This window comes from Artibeus jamaicensis, unplaced genomic scaffold (genome assembly GCF_021234435.1).
Source record: "Artibeus jamaicensis isolate MK-2021 breed Jamaican fruit bat unplaced genomic scaffold, CSHL_Jam_final contig_3182, whole genome shotgun sequence".
NCBI lineage: Eukaryota > Metazoa > Chordata > Mammalia > Chiroptera > Phyllostomidae > Artibeus > Artibeus jamaicensis.
In genome coordinates, this window is record NW_026521742.1 from 826,043 (window position 1) to 839,967 (window position 13,925).

Sequence of the window (13,925 nt, forward strand, 5' to 3'; positions counted from 1 at the left end):
GGGTGCAGGGCTTAAAAAAGTTGTCAGACACAGAGAAGAGTCACACACTTCTCGTCATAAGCAGGCAAATGATGCACATCTGATGATCCTCTCTGCAATGGCCGGCCTGTTGTCTGCCATCTTCACAAAGACTGAGGAGAAGTAACTGTTTTTCAAGGGAAAGTCATGCTATGGAAAGGGCAGTATTAAAAACGAAGGTTTTTTGAGATGTTTCAACCATGACATGATTTTTTTTTTTTTTGTCTAAAAAATGATCTGAGTGTGCTATCTGCAAACCCAAACCTCTGGAGTTCAAAAAGTCTAGAATCAAAAATTTTTTAATTGGGCCCCGGCTGGCATAGCTCAGTGCATTGAGCTCGGGCCTGCAAACCAAAGGATCACGGTGATTCCCAGTCAGGGCACATGCCTGGGTTGCAGGCCAGGTCCCAGCAGGGGACGCATGAGAGGCAACCATACATTGATATTTCTCTCCCTCTCTCCTTCCTTTCTTCTCTAAAGATAAATAAATAAAATATTAAAAAAAATTTTTTTAATTGGTTAGGAACCTTCCCAATGAATTGATCACGGGTTTTGAAAATGAACCTCTGTCAATCAGTTTGCAAAATCAGCCATGGACATTAGAGAAGATGAGGCTTCACTGGCCGAATATCAGCAAACATGTCGGCGTACATGTGGGGTGGGATTGGAAAGTGAATACTGGGATTTAGTAACTACTACCAGTGACATTTTTCTTCCATTTGGGTTTGTGTCCTTTTCTGAGGAGTATTTTTGCTTATGGCAGATGTTAAAATCAAGTATGGAAGCACACCCAACATAAAACCAGCTCTTCAAATCACTGTATGACAAAGTGTTCTGTCAAGAATTTTAATAAGCATAGATAATATTAAATTATATTGTTTCTAACAAGAAAATCTAATTTCTATATGCTGAGAGAAAAAGCATTCAGTTAAGCTGTTTTAAATTTATTGGTCTATATTTGCACATAGAATTCTCTTATTTCAGAGTATTACCTATTTGTGCTTTCTCTGTTTTAATAAACTTATGAGAAATTTGTCTGGTTTGTTGCTTTCGTTTCAGAAAATCAGCTCCTTTAATTCATCTATTTTATAATTCATCTCTTCCATTACTTCTTTTCCCCCCTGTTGTTTTTATTTTGTTGTTAATTTTCTAAGAGTTAGCATTGAAACTAAATTTAACATTTATTTTTCTTTTTAAAATAATGAGAGCATTGAATACCTCACATTTTTGTCTGAATAACATACCTCATGCTTTTTAAATAAAAATTATTTCTATGTTTTTGTTATTATAAAGATAAGCTTTAATTTTAATGTCAACTTTTGTCTAAGAAGTGTGTATGAGAGTGTATTGAATTTTTCTATTTTAAAGAGCGACTTTGGGGATCTAATATACAGAATGGTGATTGTAGTGAATAACATTGTAGCATATACTTGAAAGTGGCTAACAGAGTAGATATTAAATGTTCTCATCACAAAAATATGGTATGTTGGGGGTGTTAATTAAAGACAGTAATCATATCAAAGTATATCCAATCAACACACAAGGTTTTATGTCAAGAATATCTCAGCAAAGCTGGAGAAATGTTCAATTTTAGCTTTTAAAATATTGAGTTTAAAATGTTTTTACTTATATCTAGCTGTGCCAAACCTGCTTTTGAACACCTGTACCAAAGTTTGATAATTTTTTGAATGTTCTACAGACATCTGAAAAATGACCCCTGAGGGTCACATACCAGAAAAATGTGGACCTTATTCATAGCCTCTTTGTTTTTACTTTTTCTCTTTAAAGTCCTCATTAATTTTTGTCACTACTTTCTAAATCAATTTTTCTTTGAACTTATTTTTACTTTATAACAATGTAATATATGATTCATAGGGGTTGTGACTAATACATGATCATTTTGGGTTGTACCCTTTTTAAACAAAATGACTTTCATTGTAGTTCAATGCTTTTTATTTTGAATTATTTTGAAAGTTAGAACTTTCTTTTGTCTTAAAGCCTTTTCCCATAATTTAACCTGTGAAGTTCTTTACTCATTTCACTCTCAGGGACTCTCCGGAGGCAGCAGCGCAGCAGCGCGCAGCTGCTTGCTGTTCTGAGACCCACTTTGTTAGCCCCTCCGTGAGCGACTTGCGTTTTCTGCGTGGATGCTCAGAGGGCTTCTGTTAGTCTTGGAATTGAAAATGTCACGAGGATGTCTACTTCTGTCAGTGTGGCCACTAAGCTAACGTGGATTCTTTTCCTGCTAGAAACACAGAAATGCTGGATAAAATATAACAAAATTTAAATGCATATCTCTGCTAGTTGTGGGGCTGCTTGCTTACATATTATGCTTCTCCCTGCCCCTGCAGCAGTCCGCCTGGTAGGGACTCATCCCTGCAAACTTCATTTCCACATTCCCTGGTCAGAGCGGGGTGCGGCAGAAAAGGAGGAGGCAGCAGTAGACAAAGGGGCCCCTCATCTCTAAGTGCCTTGGACAAATGTCTCCAGCAGTGCCTGTCTCTCAGGTTCCTGCTGAATCTTCGTGGAGCAAGATCTTTCCTCCATGGTTCTAGTTCCTGTTTGGCAGCCCCTATCGTGGTTCTAGCCTCTTCTGAGCACCCCAACCTTGAGGTTCTGGTGATCCTACCTTCTCCCTATGTCCCTGCAGACTGGGATGGGAACAACTTTCTGCTGTTGCTCATTCAGCCCTTCTAACCACTGAGGAGACAGCTCACTGGTTTAAATCCTTTTATTGAACTGCCTGACTTGGGCTCTGTTTTCCTGACTACACTGGCTGGTGAAACAACTTCATGTGGAAGTAAGAAAGAGGAAACACACAGACTGCCACTGAAGCATGCTTGCTGCTCCTGCACCTTTCTCTTGACCACCCCCCCTCCCAAAGAATGAGCCCTTGAAACTGTGATCTAAAGATGCAGAAGTCATTGTTGTTCCTTTCGCCATTACCACCACTGCTTCTTCCCAGGCAGGGAGCTGGAGAGTGCACAGTGCAACATTGCTTCAGGAAAATATCATGTTTCCATGACTTTTCTTTCCTGTAGAAAAAGCTAGAAGTGGTCAGGAAAAAGGCCTTCGTCCAGTGGCATGCTGGAGTCAGCTCACACCAGCTTGTGAAAGCTGGTTGTTAAATTTTCAGGAATTTTATTAGTAGGTTCAGAAACACAGCCATTCTTAAATGATAAATGAAATATAAACTTACATTCTTAAATCATAAACTTACCATTAAATGATATTAAAAACAAAGGTAATAAATACCAAATCTCTTCCTCATTATTTGACCGATTTTATTATCTATGATTTTTGTGGTGAACTTAGTCTATGGAAGCATATGGTGGAAGTACTGTTTAGTGGTGTGCTGGTGTACTACTGCATAGCCCTTCCCAAGTTCATGTTCAGTGACATCGTGTTGTTAGCTTGAAATTGGCCATTTGGGAGTATTTACACCAGTGGGCAAATGCTGCAAATCAAGACTTTTTTCGAGACCCAGATGGTATAGCATTTACCAGTATAATACTGATTACTTTTCAAACTCATGAAAGTCTTGTGAATATAGGAGCTACACCTCATCTGGAACTCTTGTAGCAAGGGAGTCTGGAGAATATTATGCTAAGTGAAATAAACCAGACAGTGAAAGCCAAATACCATATGATCTCACCTCTAAGAGGAATCTAATGAACAAAATAAACTAATGAACAAAAATGACCCCTGAGGGAACATGGAATGGATTGAAAGTGACCAGATGGGAGGGCAGAGGGGAACAATGGAGGAAAGAAGGGGAAGGGACTAGTCAAAGAACATGTATGAATGACCATGGACGTGGACAGCAGTGTGGGGATGGACTGTGGGAGCAGGGGGTGGGAAGGGCGGACGGAGAAGGGCCAAGAAGGAAAGACCACGACAACTGTAATAGAATAACAATAAACAATGATTAAAATAAAATGCAGTTATTACCTCTTCAGCTTCTTTAATTACTGGAGTACGAATGGGTGCTGAATGAATCAGTCAAAAGTGTCAAGCCTGAATGGAAAGGTCCAACATAAATCTTATAAGAGTTTATAAAAGAGAGGTTATAAAGACTGGGAGAGAATATATATATATATATATCTGGAAATGTAGACATAGTCCAGAATGAATCTTGACAGGTGAACAACAATTAGGCTTCTCATCAGGGACAAAATACCCTCCGGGTACTAAGGAAATAATACATTTATAATTCTCTGCCAAGTAGAACTATAATTCAATAAAGTAGAAATCAAGAGTTTTTTAAAGATGAAGAATTAAAAATATTTCCACTCACAGTTCCTCAGTGAAAGTGTGATAAATTCCCCTCGTTAAGGGAATTGGACCTGAAGGAGAGAGTGCCCTGCAAGGAGCAACAATGAGCAGAGAAACAGGCAAATTTGTGGAAAAAGTCCAGTGGGGCGCTTGTGTGAGATGTAACAACAACCGCAGCAATGACCAGTTTGGGGGGTTAAAAGTAAGGTTGAACTGAAATACTGGACAACAGTAACATGGAAGAACAAAGCAGTCCAAAGATGATAACCTGCTAGATAACAATGAAAAGCAAATGTATGGAAGAGGAAATCGGAATGGCCCAGAACTATTCAACATGATGCCTAAACTAGCAGTCAAGGAGATCCGATTTAGAAGAATGGAGCAGTTTGAAAATACCAAGTGTTGGCAAGGCTGTGGGGGAAATAGGTATGCTGTTAGAATAATGGTGGGTCTGCAAATTGCTACAATCACTGTTATGGTTTCAAAATATGTTCACAAATTCTTTGATACTCTTTCAATAGGTAGAGCCTGATTCCGTAAGTGTGGGCTGTGCGTGGTGACTCGCTTCTAATGAGTGGAGCATGTTGAAAGTGATGGTGTATGATTTTTGAGACCACACCATAAAAGTTCCCTTCTTCTGTCTCTTGAGTCCCTTGCCTGGGAAAAGCCAACAGTTCAGCAGACCTATGTATGTGGGGGGCGGGGGCATGAGGAGTGAGATTCTTTGTGAATAGTCACATGAGTGGATCATTTTGGAAGTGGATTCTCCAGCCCCAGTCGTGCCTTCTGCTAGTCAATGTCTTCACTGCAACCCCCGGAGCCAGAACCACTGAGCTAAACAACTCCTGATTCATGACCCACAGAACCTGTGAGGTTACAACTCTTTGCTGGTTTAAGTTGCTAAGTTCAGGAGTAATTTTTTAATGTAGCAATAGAGAACTAATCCTACCACTTTGGAGCAATTTGGCAGAATTCTGTAACATTTTGTCTAGGTACATAAACAAAAGACATAGGCTAAAAGACATAGGCATAGGCTAGAGGAGTCCTGCAAACTTATTCAAGTACAAGGAGACATAGAAGGTTATTCATTGCAGAGTGCTTTTTCTTTCAATTGGATGATGGATAAATAAATTGCAATATGTTTATATAATAGCAAATTATGGAACAGTTAGAAATAAATTATGTGTATGTGTGTGGATTTTGATAAATCTCTAATATCTAACAGAGGATGCAGTGTATAAGTTGCAAAAACATATGTATGGTGTGATATTCCTGATGTAAATTTAAAGCTATATATGGCAATACTATAATGTATTCGATGTAGTTACATCCAAATGTTGGAAAATTAAAAAATACGGCAGGAAAAATACATTCCACTGCAGAATAGAGTTGTCACAGTGAAGGGAAGGAGGGAGAGGAATAGAATAGGTGGGCCAGGGCTTCAGTATGTAATATATTATTTCTTTCCAAAATCTAAAGCAAGTGAGGCAAAATATTAGCCTGTGTTCAATCTGATTGATGGGTACATTATATTATTTGCTGAGTTTTCTGTTGGTTTGAAACACTCTTTATTGCTATTAATGTAGATTTCCATTCTGCTATTATTTTCAAATTTGTTCTTTGTTTTGCAAAGGCCTGCACCTTTTCCAAATTAGCTTGCCTCTCAGCAAGCTCTCTTTTTGAGTAAGGTACTCTGATATTTCCTCATGCATTCTTATTTCATAGACACACCACTCCCTGAATTTAGTTTTAAGGGCATAACCAGAAGCTTCGTAAAATTATCTTCTTTCCCATATTATTATTGACAATATGCTTTTTCGCTTTACAGCTTATTGAAAGCGCTTTCTCCTCTAAGGATGCAGAACTTTTAGACAGACCCCCACATTGGTGTTTTCTGCTTACTCATCCCTGTCTGATTTGAGCTCTATCCAAACCCTGTTTGCCAACTGGCATGCCCCTGCAGGATCTTAACAAGGGAACACAGTTGTTTTGTAAGTGCTTAGCCGAGTGCCCAGTATCTTTGCTGGATCTTCTTGTCCCCATGACTTAGCTCTTGGACTCTGAGGAGGGGATGTACGTTTCCGAGGGTATCTGAGGTCTTCTGCAAGTCTTTCCTAATCAGAAGTCATGCATGAAAAAAAAACAACTTAAAATCTCTATAAGTCACTGTTCCCGGGGTCCTTCTCATTGACACCTTTGTCTGCAGCAAATTTCACATTGGGGCCCCTGCCTCGGACCCTTTCATTCCTAGCCATGCCGCATATTGGTAGGTACAGTCTCTGAGTAGCCAGAGGAAGGGGTTTGCTGCTTACCAGTGGGGCGAAGGACAGCAGGGATTTGACCCTGGCTACTTTTAAAAAGCAATTCCAATGTAGTCTGAAGGGTGATTGATTGTCTGATGTTTTAGTTGGTCATCTGTGCCAAGAAATGGGAGAGAATTTGGGTAGATAAAAATCTCTTCTCATCCCTTTACTATTGGGCTCTATTATTTAGTTTCCAAATCCAAAGTGTGGGTCTGCCACTAAATGTCATCAAATCCTTCTAATCCTTACTGTGCTGACCCAATGGAAGCTTCGTCTATACCGTCAGGAACATCATTAGTGTTGTGTGCCCTCAGGAGTGTATTTTGGGAAATTTGACAAAGGCCCCATCAGGGTTGGCTGGGCTCTTTAACCTTCAGAATGCGAGGTCAGCGTTACCCCTTGTACGTCTGGCAGTTAGAGGGCAGGGATCCCTGTGAAGTTGGGCAGGGCATTCCATGCCTACTGTGGGCAGTCACTCTACAGGAAAGTCCACACTTCAGAGGAGGTCTTGCACCTCCTTTCCGAAGTCCTTCTTTTGTCTCTGTGGTACGTTATCAGAAATCTATGCAACTGAACAAAGGACTTTAGACAGTGTTTCTCATATGAATTGTGGGGAAAAACCAGTTTTTTTTTAAATTCCAGTTTTTGGCAGACTGATATTTTTGTAAAATATAGTAGGAATGAATTACTGGAAAAATAAAATAAAAAAGCAGAGACATAAAAATCAAGTCAACGGGTCACATGTGTAGATATTGGGGCGATGCCGTGGATTGCTATAAAAATTTCAATGCCGCCTCTCAGTTCCTGCCCTTAGCTCATTGCAGACCAGCAACAGTGTCTGGCAGTGGTCCACAGAGCACACCTTGAGTAGCCCTGCTACAGGGGCCCTGCAAGGATTGGGTACATTCTTTGTCTGCAGTAATAATATCAGCCTATAGCAATATGAGTTGGGTCTTTGGTACAGGAGAGAAAAAAATGGAAGGTGTATTAGTCTGGGTTCTCCGGAGAAACATAACCAATAGGTATATAGAAATGTAGAAAGATTTATTACAAAGAATTGGCTTACATGGTAATGGAGGCTGAGAAGTCCCACCGTCTGCAGCTGGCAAGCCAGAGACCCAGGAGAAATGATGGTGTAAGCTCCAGTCGAGCCTCAGTTCCAGTCCAAAGGCAGAGACCAATACTCCAGCTTCACAGTCAGGCAGAGAAAATGAATTCTCCCTTCCCCTGCCTCCAGCAGATCGGCTGAGGCTCACCGCCAGGAAGAGCAATCTGCTTTACTCAGTCTACGGATTCCAATGTTAATGTATCCAGGAATGTCTTCCCAGACATACCCAGAAGAATATTTAACCACATATCTGGGCACCTCGTGGTCCACTCAAGTTGACATGTAAAATTAACTGTCACAGGAGGGCACCATCTGATATCAATATGAACGGGGCTCTTTGGTTTATTACTCTGCCAAGAAATGCACCAGTTCCTTGACCCTAGAAATGGGAACCAACCTTTTTATTTTTAACCTCCCACCACCTTGTCCATTATGTGAGCATAGAAAGAATCAGGCTCCCCAGTGCCCAGGAAATAGATTCTTCTTCAGCTCCTGTGCTTTCTGTTCAAATAGCCCCCTCCTCCCGATAGGGCCAGGTGCTGGTTCACCAGGGGCCCTGGTGCTACTCAGCCACTCCCCCACCTGAACACTCAGAACCCTAACGTGAAGTGCCAGCCAGCTTCTCTTCGAAGCTCAGCCTCTGCCATGTCCTCACGCACCCTCCTCTGTAACTCAGAATGTTTGTCTTCAATCTAATAGGTCTATGACCTCTTCTTTTCCCTGTATCTTACTTCATATAATCCTTAGCAAATAATTACTGATGTTTATTGAGAATGTGCATGGTGCTAAGTCCAGTGGTTTCCATACCTTATTTTATATTTCCAAAAATACAATCCAGTATGTATCAGAACCCCCATTTCCAGAGGAGGAAACTTAGGGAAGACAACTTACTTACATGGCTATTCAGAGCAGAGCTAGGATTTCAATCTAATGCTGTTTTTGCCTCCAAAGTCCTGATTCTTAATGACGAAACCATATTGTTTTACAAAAGATACAGAAAAAATTGTCCACACGATAAACAGTCACTTAAATAATATTACTTAATGAGTAAAATTGCCATTGAAAATATTTATATATATTTTTTGTCCATTGCCCTCCATAGAAGGATCCATCTTTAAATTTTAGTTCAGGACCACGTTTGTCTTTGCCGATGAACTTAACAGGTTTTCCTTCCTTCACCAAAGAGAGACTCTTGCTTGGGTTTCCCCAGGTGGCTTGGAGTGAAATTCAGTCCTTAATTGCAGCAGCTGTTTTTAGCTTACTTGAGATAATGTGCTTCCCTTTTCTGAACATGACTTTATTTATCTGTATGGATGGTTCGATTGCACACGTTTTCTTTCCTACTAGACTTGGAGCATTTTGGGCGCAGAGAACGAAGGAACTGAATATGTACCTAATTTTGTAAGCTGCTTTTTCCAGAAGCAAATTATGTTGATATATCAAATGAGATTCAGTTATGACTAGTTTTTTTTTTCTGCAAAGTACTCAGTGTTTATTATGTTGCTGTATGGGGGTATGGCTTAGATATGTGCGTTTGAGTATAACCTTGCTGCTAAGCTGTACAAGTTTGTATGGCAGAACCAAAGCTTCAGACAAGCAGGTAAAAGGTGGTAGCAGGAAGCTATTTATAAGATGCTGAGAAACTAGGTGATGAGCAGTGAAATGGAAAAGGATGTTTTCAATGCCCGTACTGATCTGAGTGGGGCTCCTCCAAGTAGGGAAATTAGATAAGCTTAGTATGGGGGCTTCCCATGTTTACGAAGAACTTCACTGAATGAGAAGATAACAGCTGATGAGGCAGCCCGGGTCCTGGGGCCAGTGCTGGGGGAGAGAAGGCACACAGGGAGCAGCAGCCAGTGTTGGCTTCTCATTCCCTGGACCTTGGGAATCTAGTCCTTGCCTTAGACCAGCACGGCACCTGGTCCCCGTGACCAGGATTGGCCTTCAGAAAAGGGAGAGTGACCCCAACTTATACAACTCATGCTCACTTTTATTTTTATAGATTTATTTTTTTTTAATTTTCTTTTATTGATTTTAGAGAGAGAAGGGAAATGAAGGAGAAAGAGTGAGAGAAACATTGGTGTGAGAGAGAAACATCACTTGGTTGCCTTCTGCACGTGCCCCAATCAGGGATCAAACGAGCAACCCTGACATGTGCCGTGGGCAGGAATTGAACTGGCGACTGTTCAGTTTGCAGGATAACACCCAACCACCCTGAGCCACATTGGCCAGGGCTGATCCTTGTTTTTAAACCTGTTTAGCCTGCAATTTAACTAGGAGAAAAGAGGAGATGGCAATTGAAGTGTTCTTCCAGAAAAAGATTCTTGTTCTCTATTTGCGTGTAAGGATAGATTTGGCTTGGGAGGGGGAAGTCTTACTTATAATTAGCTGAAGATGTACATCTTATAATTGGCAAATGTGTGTGCACTCTGTGACTAGCATCCTGCCGTCTACGATGGGCCTGCGGATGTGTGTTTTGTGGGTCATGGAGAGTTAGGATGGCTCTGGCTTCAGCCAGGTGTCTGTTTTACTTTTCAGGGCCCAGAACATTTGTGAGAGTCGCCCCAGTTGTTATAATGAATGAAAAGTACCTTTGATAGAAATAGAGAAATCAGGAAGTGTGGCCTATTTTTTAGGAAGATAATTAATTCCTTTTTAGACATCTTGAGTTTAAAATGAGAGTTTGACATCCGGATGGAAATGTCTTGGCTCAGCTGTGGCTGCTTAGTTGAAACAGCCACTTCGAAGGCTTGTGTTCTAGAAAGGATTTTTTTCACTAACGAGTTTTGTGCGCTTGGTCCAGCACTGAAAATTTTGGGAGTCTCATTGGTTGATCTCTAACTCAGCGGCTCTCAGCCCCAACAAGGACATGGCTGATGTGTACTCTAGACTGGGGAGGGTGGGAGAGTGCCCGGCCGTGCCTGTCACTCAGTGGTGTCCCAGGGAAAAGAAGACAGGACCCCCCACCCCCAGGTGCACGCTAGCTCCAGCGTCCCATGAGCACGAACCATTGCCACCATGTGGATTATTTTTCTCAGTGAGGTTTGAGAGTTAGCAAGGTTTGGGTATTTTGAACAGTGGTTCTCAGAGACTGGCCTTCTGTTGGCTGTGTTCTTGTAATGTATATCTTGTTACTCAGCGCTCCACTCCAGCTTATCCTGCAGACACAAGCTTAATTAATGTTGGAAGGGCCTCCGCAAATGACTTACATGGAGAATGACAGGTGTATGGGGAGAGTGCACAGAGTCCGTCTCTCTCCAACAGAGCTCCTGGCAGGGAGGCCCTCGCCTTCTGCTTGAATGCCCCCAGTGGCCGGGGGACTCCTTCCAGTGCTGCCCAGTTCATGTTCCGGGAGCTCTGTTAAGAAGATGTTTTTTGCCATGTCCTGCAATCAACTCCCTATTCTTCCTACCTATTCCCTAACTCTGCTCAGTGGCTTATCAATCCCCTTTGCCCCCTTTCCAGATGGAGAAGTGGAGCCTGAGATACTCAGTGGCTCTCTCACTGTAACAGAAAGACATGCTCTTTCTGCTGGGAAGGACTCTTCTTTCTAACTGCTTTCCCCCTTTTTCCTCGGTACCTGCTCTTTCATTCTTTTTACCACAACTCTTTCCCTCCCCTTTCTCTAAGCCTGGAGCCTCCGGCCTGCTTTGTACTGCTGGAAACTTCTAAGGCCCAGTGCTGGCCATCTGGGCAGAGGAGCTTTGGCTGGAGAGTTTGCTAGTTTGGGCAAGGGGATGCTTTAATTTCCTGAGAGGATGCTGAAAACTGCTTAGCTCAGGGATGTTGTGAGGTGCCATTCACCTTTACAGTAGGGCATGTGTGACAGGGGTCTCAGGGGTGTGCTAATAAGCCACTGGTACAACCTGGACAGGCGTGGGGGCTGCTTCTCAGGGATGCAGGCTGTTCTGCATATTGATCAATACTGAGCGCCTGGCTTTTCCTTCCTGCTTTGAGTGCTGTGTGAGTGGAACACCTGCTTTGCCTGGGGAAAGTGAAACACTTGGATCTTTTCAGGTTCACAGGCAAGATTCCCAGTCTCTGGGCAGCCCAATGTTTCTGGGCTGTGCAGTCCTTTCCTATGAGAACTGGGACAGAGTTTATCAGACTAAGGAGAGGGGCACATTCCTACGTACATGGAGGGGCAGCCTGAGGATCTCATGGTGTCCCACAGCCTGCAGGGACAACAGGTTCAAATTCATAAGTAAATGGGAAAAATGAAGTAAGACATACAATGAAGGAAGAGACAGAACTTGAGATCCTTTGGGAATTGTGCAGGCCATGGGCACCCTGGAATCTTGTGAGTTTCCCTCTGGAGATATTATTTTTTAAAAGAGAACACTAGCCATCTGAAAATGGGGGTGGTCCTGTAAGGAAGAGAAGGAGGAATGAATGACGATGTCTTTTTCTCCTCGCCTCTCTTCTCTTGTGAACAGGGAGAAGATGCCTTTCCACCATGTGACCGCTGGCCTGTTGTACAAGGGGAATTACCTCAACCGCTCCCTCTCTGCTGGCAGTGACAGTGAGCAGCTTGCTAATATCTCCGTGGAGGAGCTTGATGGTAAGGAGCCCGCCCTGTCTGGGAGCTTAGCCGCCCAAGAGAGCCATTTGTGGCTATTGTGCATCTAAGGGGAAAGAGTCTGGCTCTGGCCACCAGTTGTGGCCAAGTCCTAACTGCGGTGTGATGGGAAGCAGTTCAGAGATAAATTCTGCCTGAATGACTTCTTTGTGCAGGACAGACCTTGTAGCCTGAAAAACCTATGCTGGCTATTTGTTCCCTTGGATACTGACTGGGAGGGCAGCTTTCAACTCCCCAGGTGTATTTTCCAGTTTATGGAAGCTTTTTCACCAATGGTGTTGTCCTGTGTCCATATTGTCATTTACGATGGCGCTCAGCTATGGGGGAGGGTTAAGCCCTGCTAATGACTGTCTCTTGACTTGTGGCCATGGTGCTTTGAATCCTGCCCAGATCAGAACCATCTGGAAACTGTGCCGAGGTAGGAATGGACAGCAGTTATTTTTATTGCCTCTGTTCCTTCATAACACAGTGTAGCCCTTGGTGCTCAGGCCAGGGTCAGGGATGGGAAAAACCAGAGAACACAATGACTAACTTGGTCCCGGGACAGCTCCCCATTGTATCCCCACTGGTAAACCAACCCCCCCTCCAGTGGAAAAATTAAGACAAGGAAGAAGAAATTATTTTTTAGAATAGAGAATTAGGTTGATTCAGCCAGATGTTTGCCTAGGTGCCACATCTGCTGAGGCCAAACCAGCATCAGTTTTACCTAGTGTTTTGGAATGCTATGTTCCTTATAACACATTTTAACACATGAAGTCTAAATTTACTTTCTAAAAGAGAGAAGTCAGAATTAACCCCAGATGGCTCACAGCTTTGCTTTAAAGTGTAATGATCTGAATGAGTATACGCTTTCTAGGTGCATGTCTCTCACATGGGCAAGGTGGGCAGATTCAGCTCTGGGCCAGGGGAGCTGAACCAGTTTCATGGTGGGCAGGAGATGAGGGAAGCAGAGGACAGGCCTGTCCATAGCTTTTCCTGCCCTTGTTCATTTTGTGGGCATGCTTATATAAAGGCTTGCTTATTGACAAGAGTGAGTGGCAGAGGCTGGTCGGCTGGGTCCAGAGGAGAGGTCGCGAGGTCAGGGGGAGTGGGAATGATGTGAGCAAGGCCAGGGTCCTTAGGGCCGGTTGCTGCTCACTGAGGTCTGGCAGACCGGTGGCCAGAGAGGACAGCAGGGACCCAGACATCCTGGCCTTCGATTGGCTAGAGAACAGTTAGACACAGGACACAGACGAATGCCAGAGAGCCCTAAGTGCCTCTGAAGTGAACTGTCCTGGTGACCACAAAGAAGGATGAGGCTGGGCTGGTTGTATTTGGCAGGAGAGGTGAGGCTCACACCTTCCACACCCCAAGGAGTCCCCCCACCCAGTAGAAAATAGGGCAGGCGGTGCATTGATTTGGGGGGTTTGCACCTGTGTTGTATAGGTCCCCTGGGTTTACCAGTTAGCAGGAGTCGCCTGTGTGGGGCCCTGCTGAGCAGAGGCCCTGAGAACTGTCAACTCTTGAAGAGGCTGAGATCACTCACCAAATGATGGCTGAAAATCATCTCTGGCTTTCCCATATCCCATCCCACTTTCCATCTCCCTTTCTCCTCCCACCTCCCTCTTCCCTCCCAACTTTACCGTAAATAATAATAAAGAGA

The 13,925-nt window shown here is 43.0% G+C and overlaps 1 protein-coding gene across 2 annotated transcripts in view; it reads left to right on the top strand.

The window, feature by feature from the left end:
* The window catches only part of CALN1 (calneuron 1), a 432,918-nt gene that overhangs the window by 90,493 nt on the left and 328,500 nt on the right, over positions 1 to 13,925 (top strand). Inside the window, exon 2 of one of the 2 annotated variants that reach the window (XM_037135586.2) lies at positions 12,145 to 12,265. In XM_037135586.2, the coding sequence (XP_036991481.1) occupies positions 12,145 to 12,265 (121 nt within the window). Of the gene's footprint in view, positions 1 to 12,140; positions 12,266 to 13,925 lie in introns of both variants that reach the window. The other variant, XM_053663481.1, reaches the window with a different exon arrangement.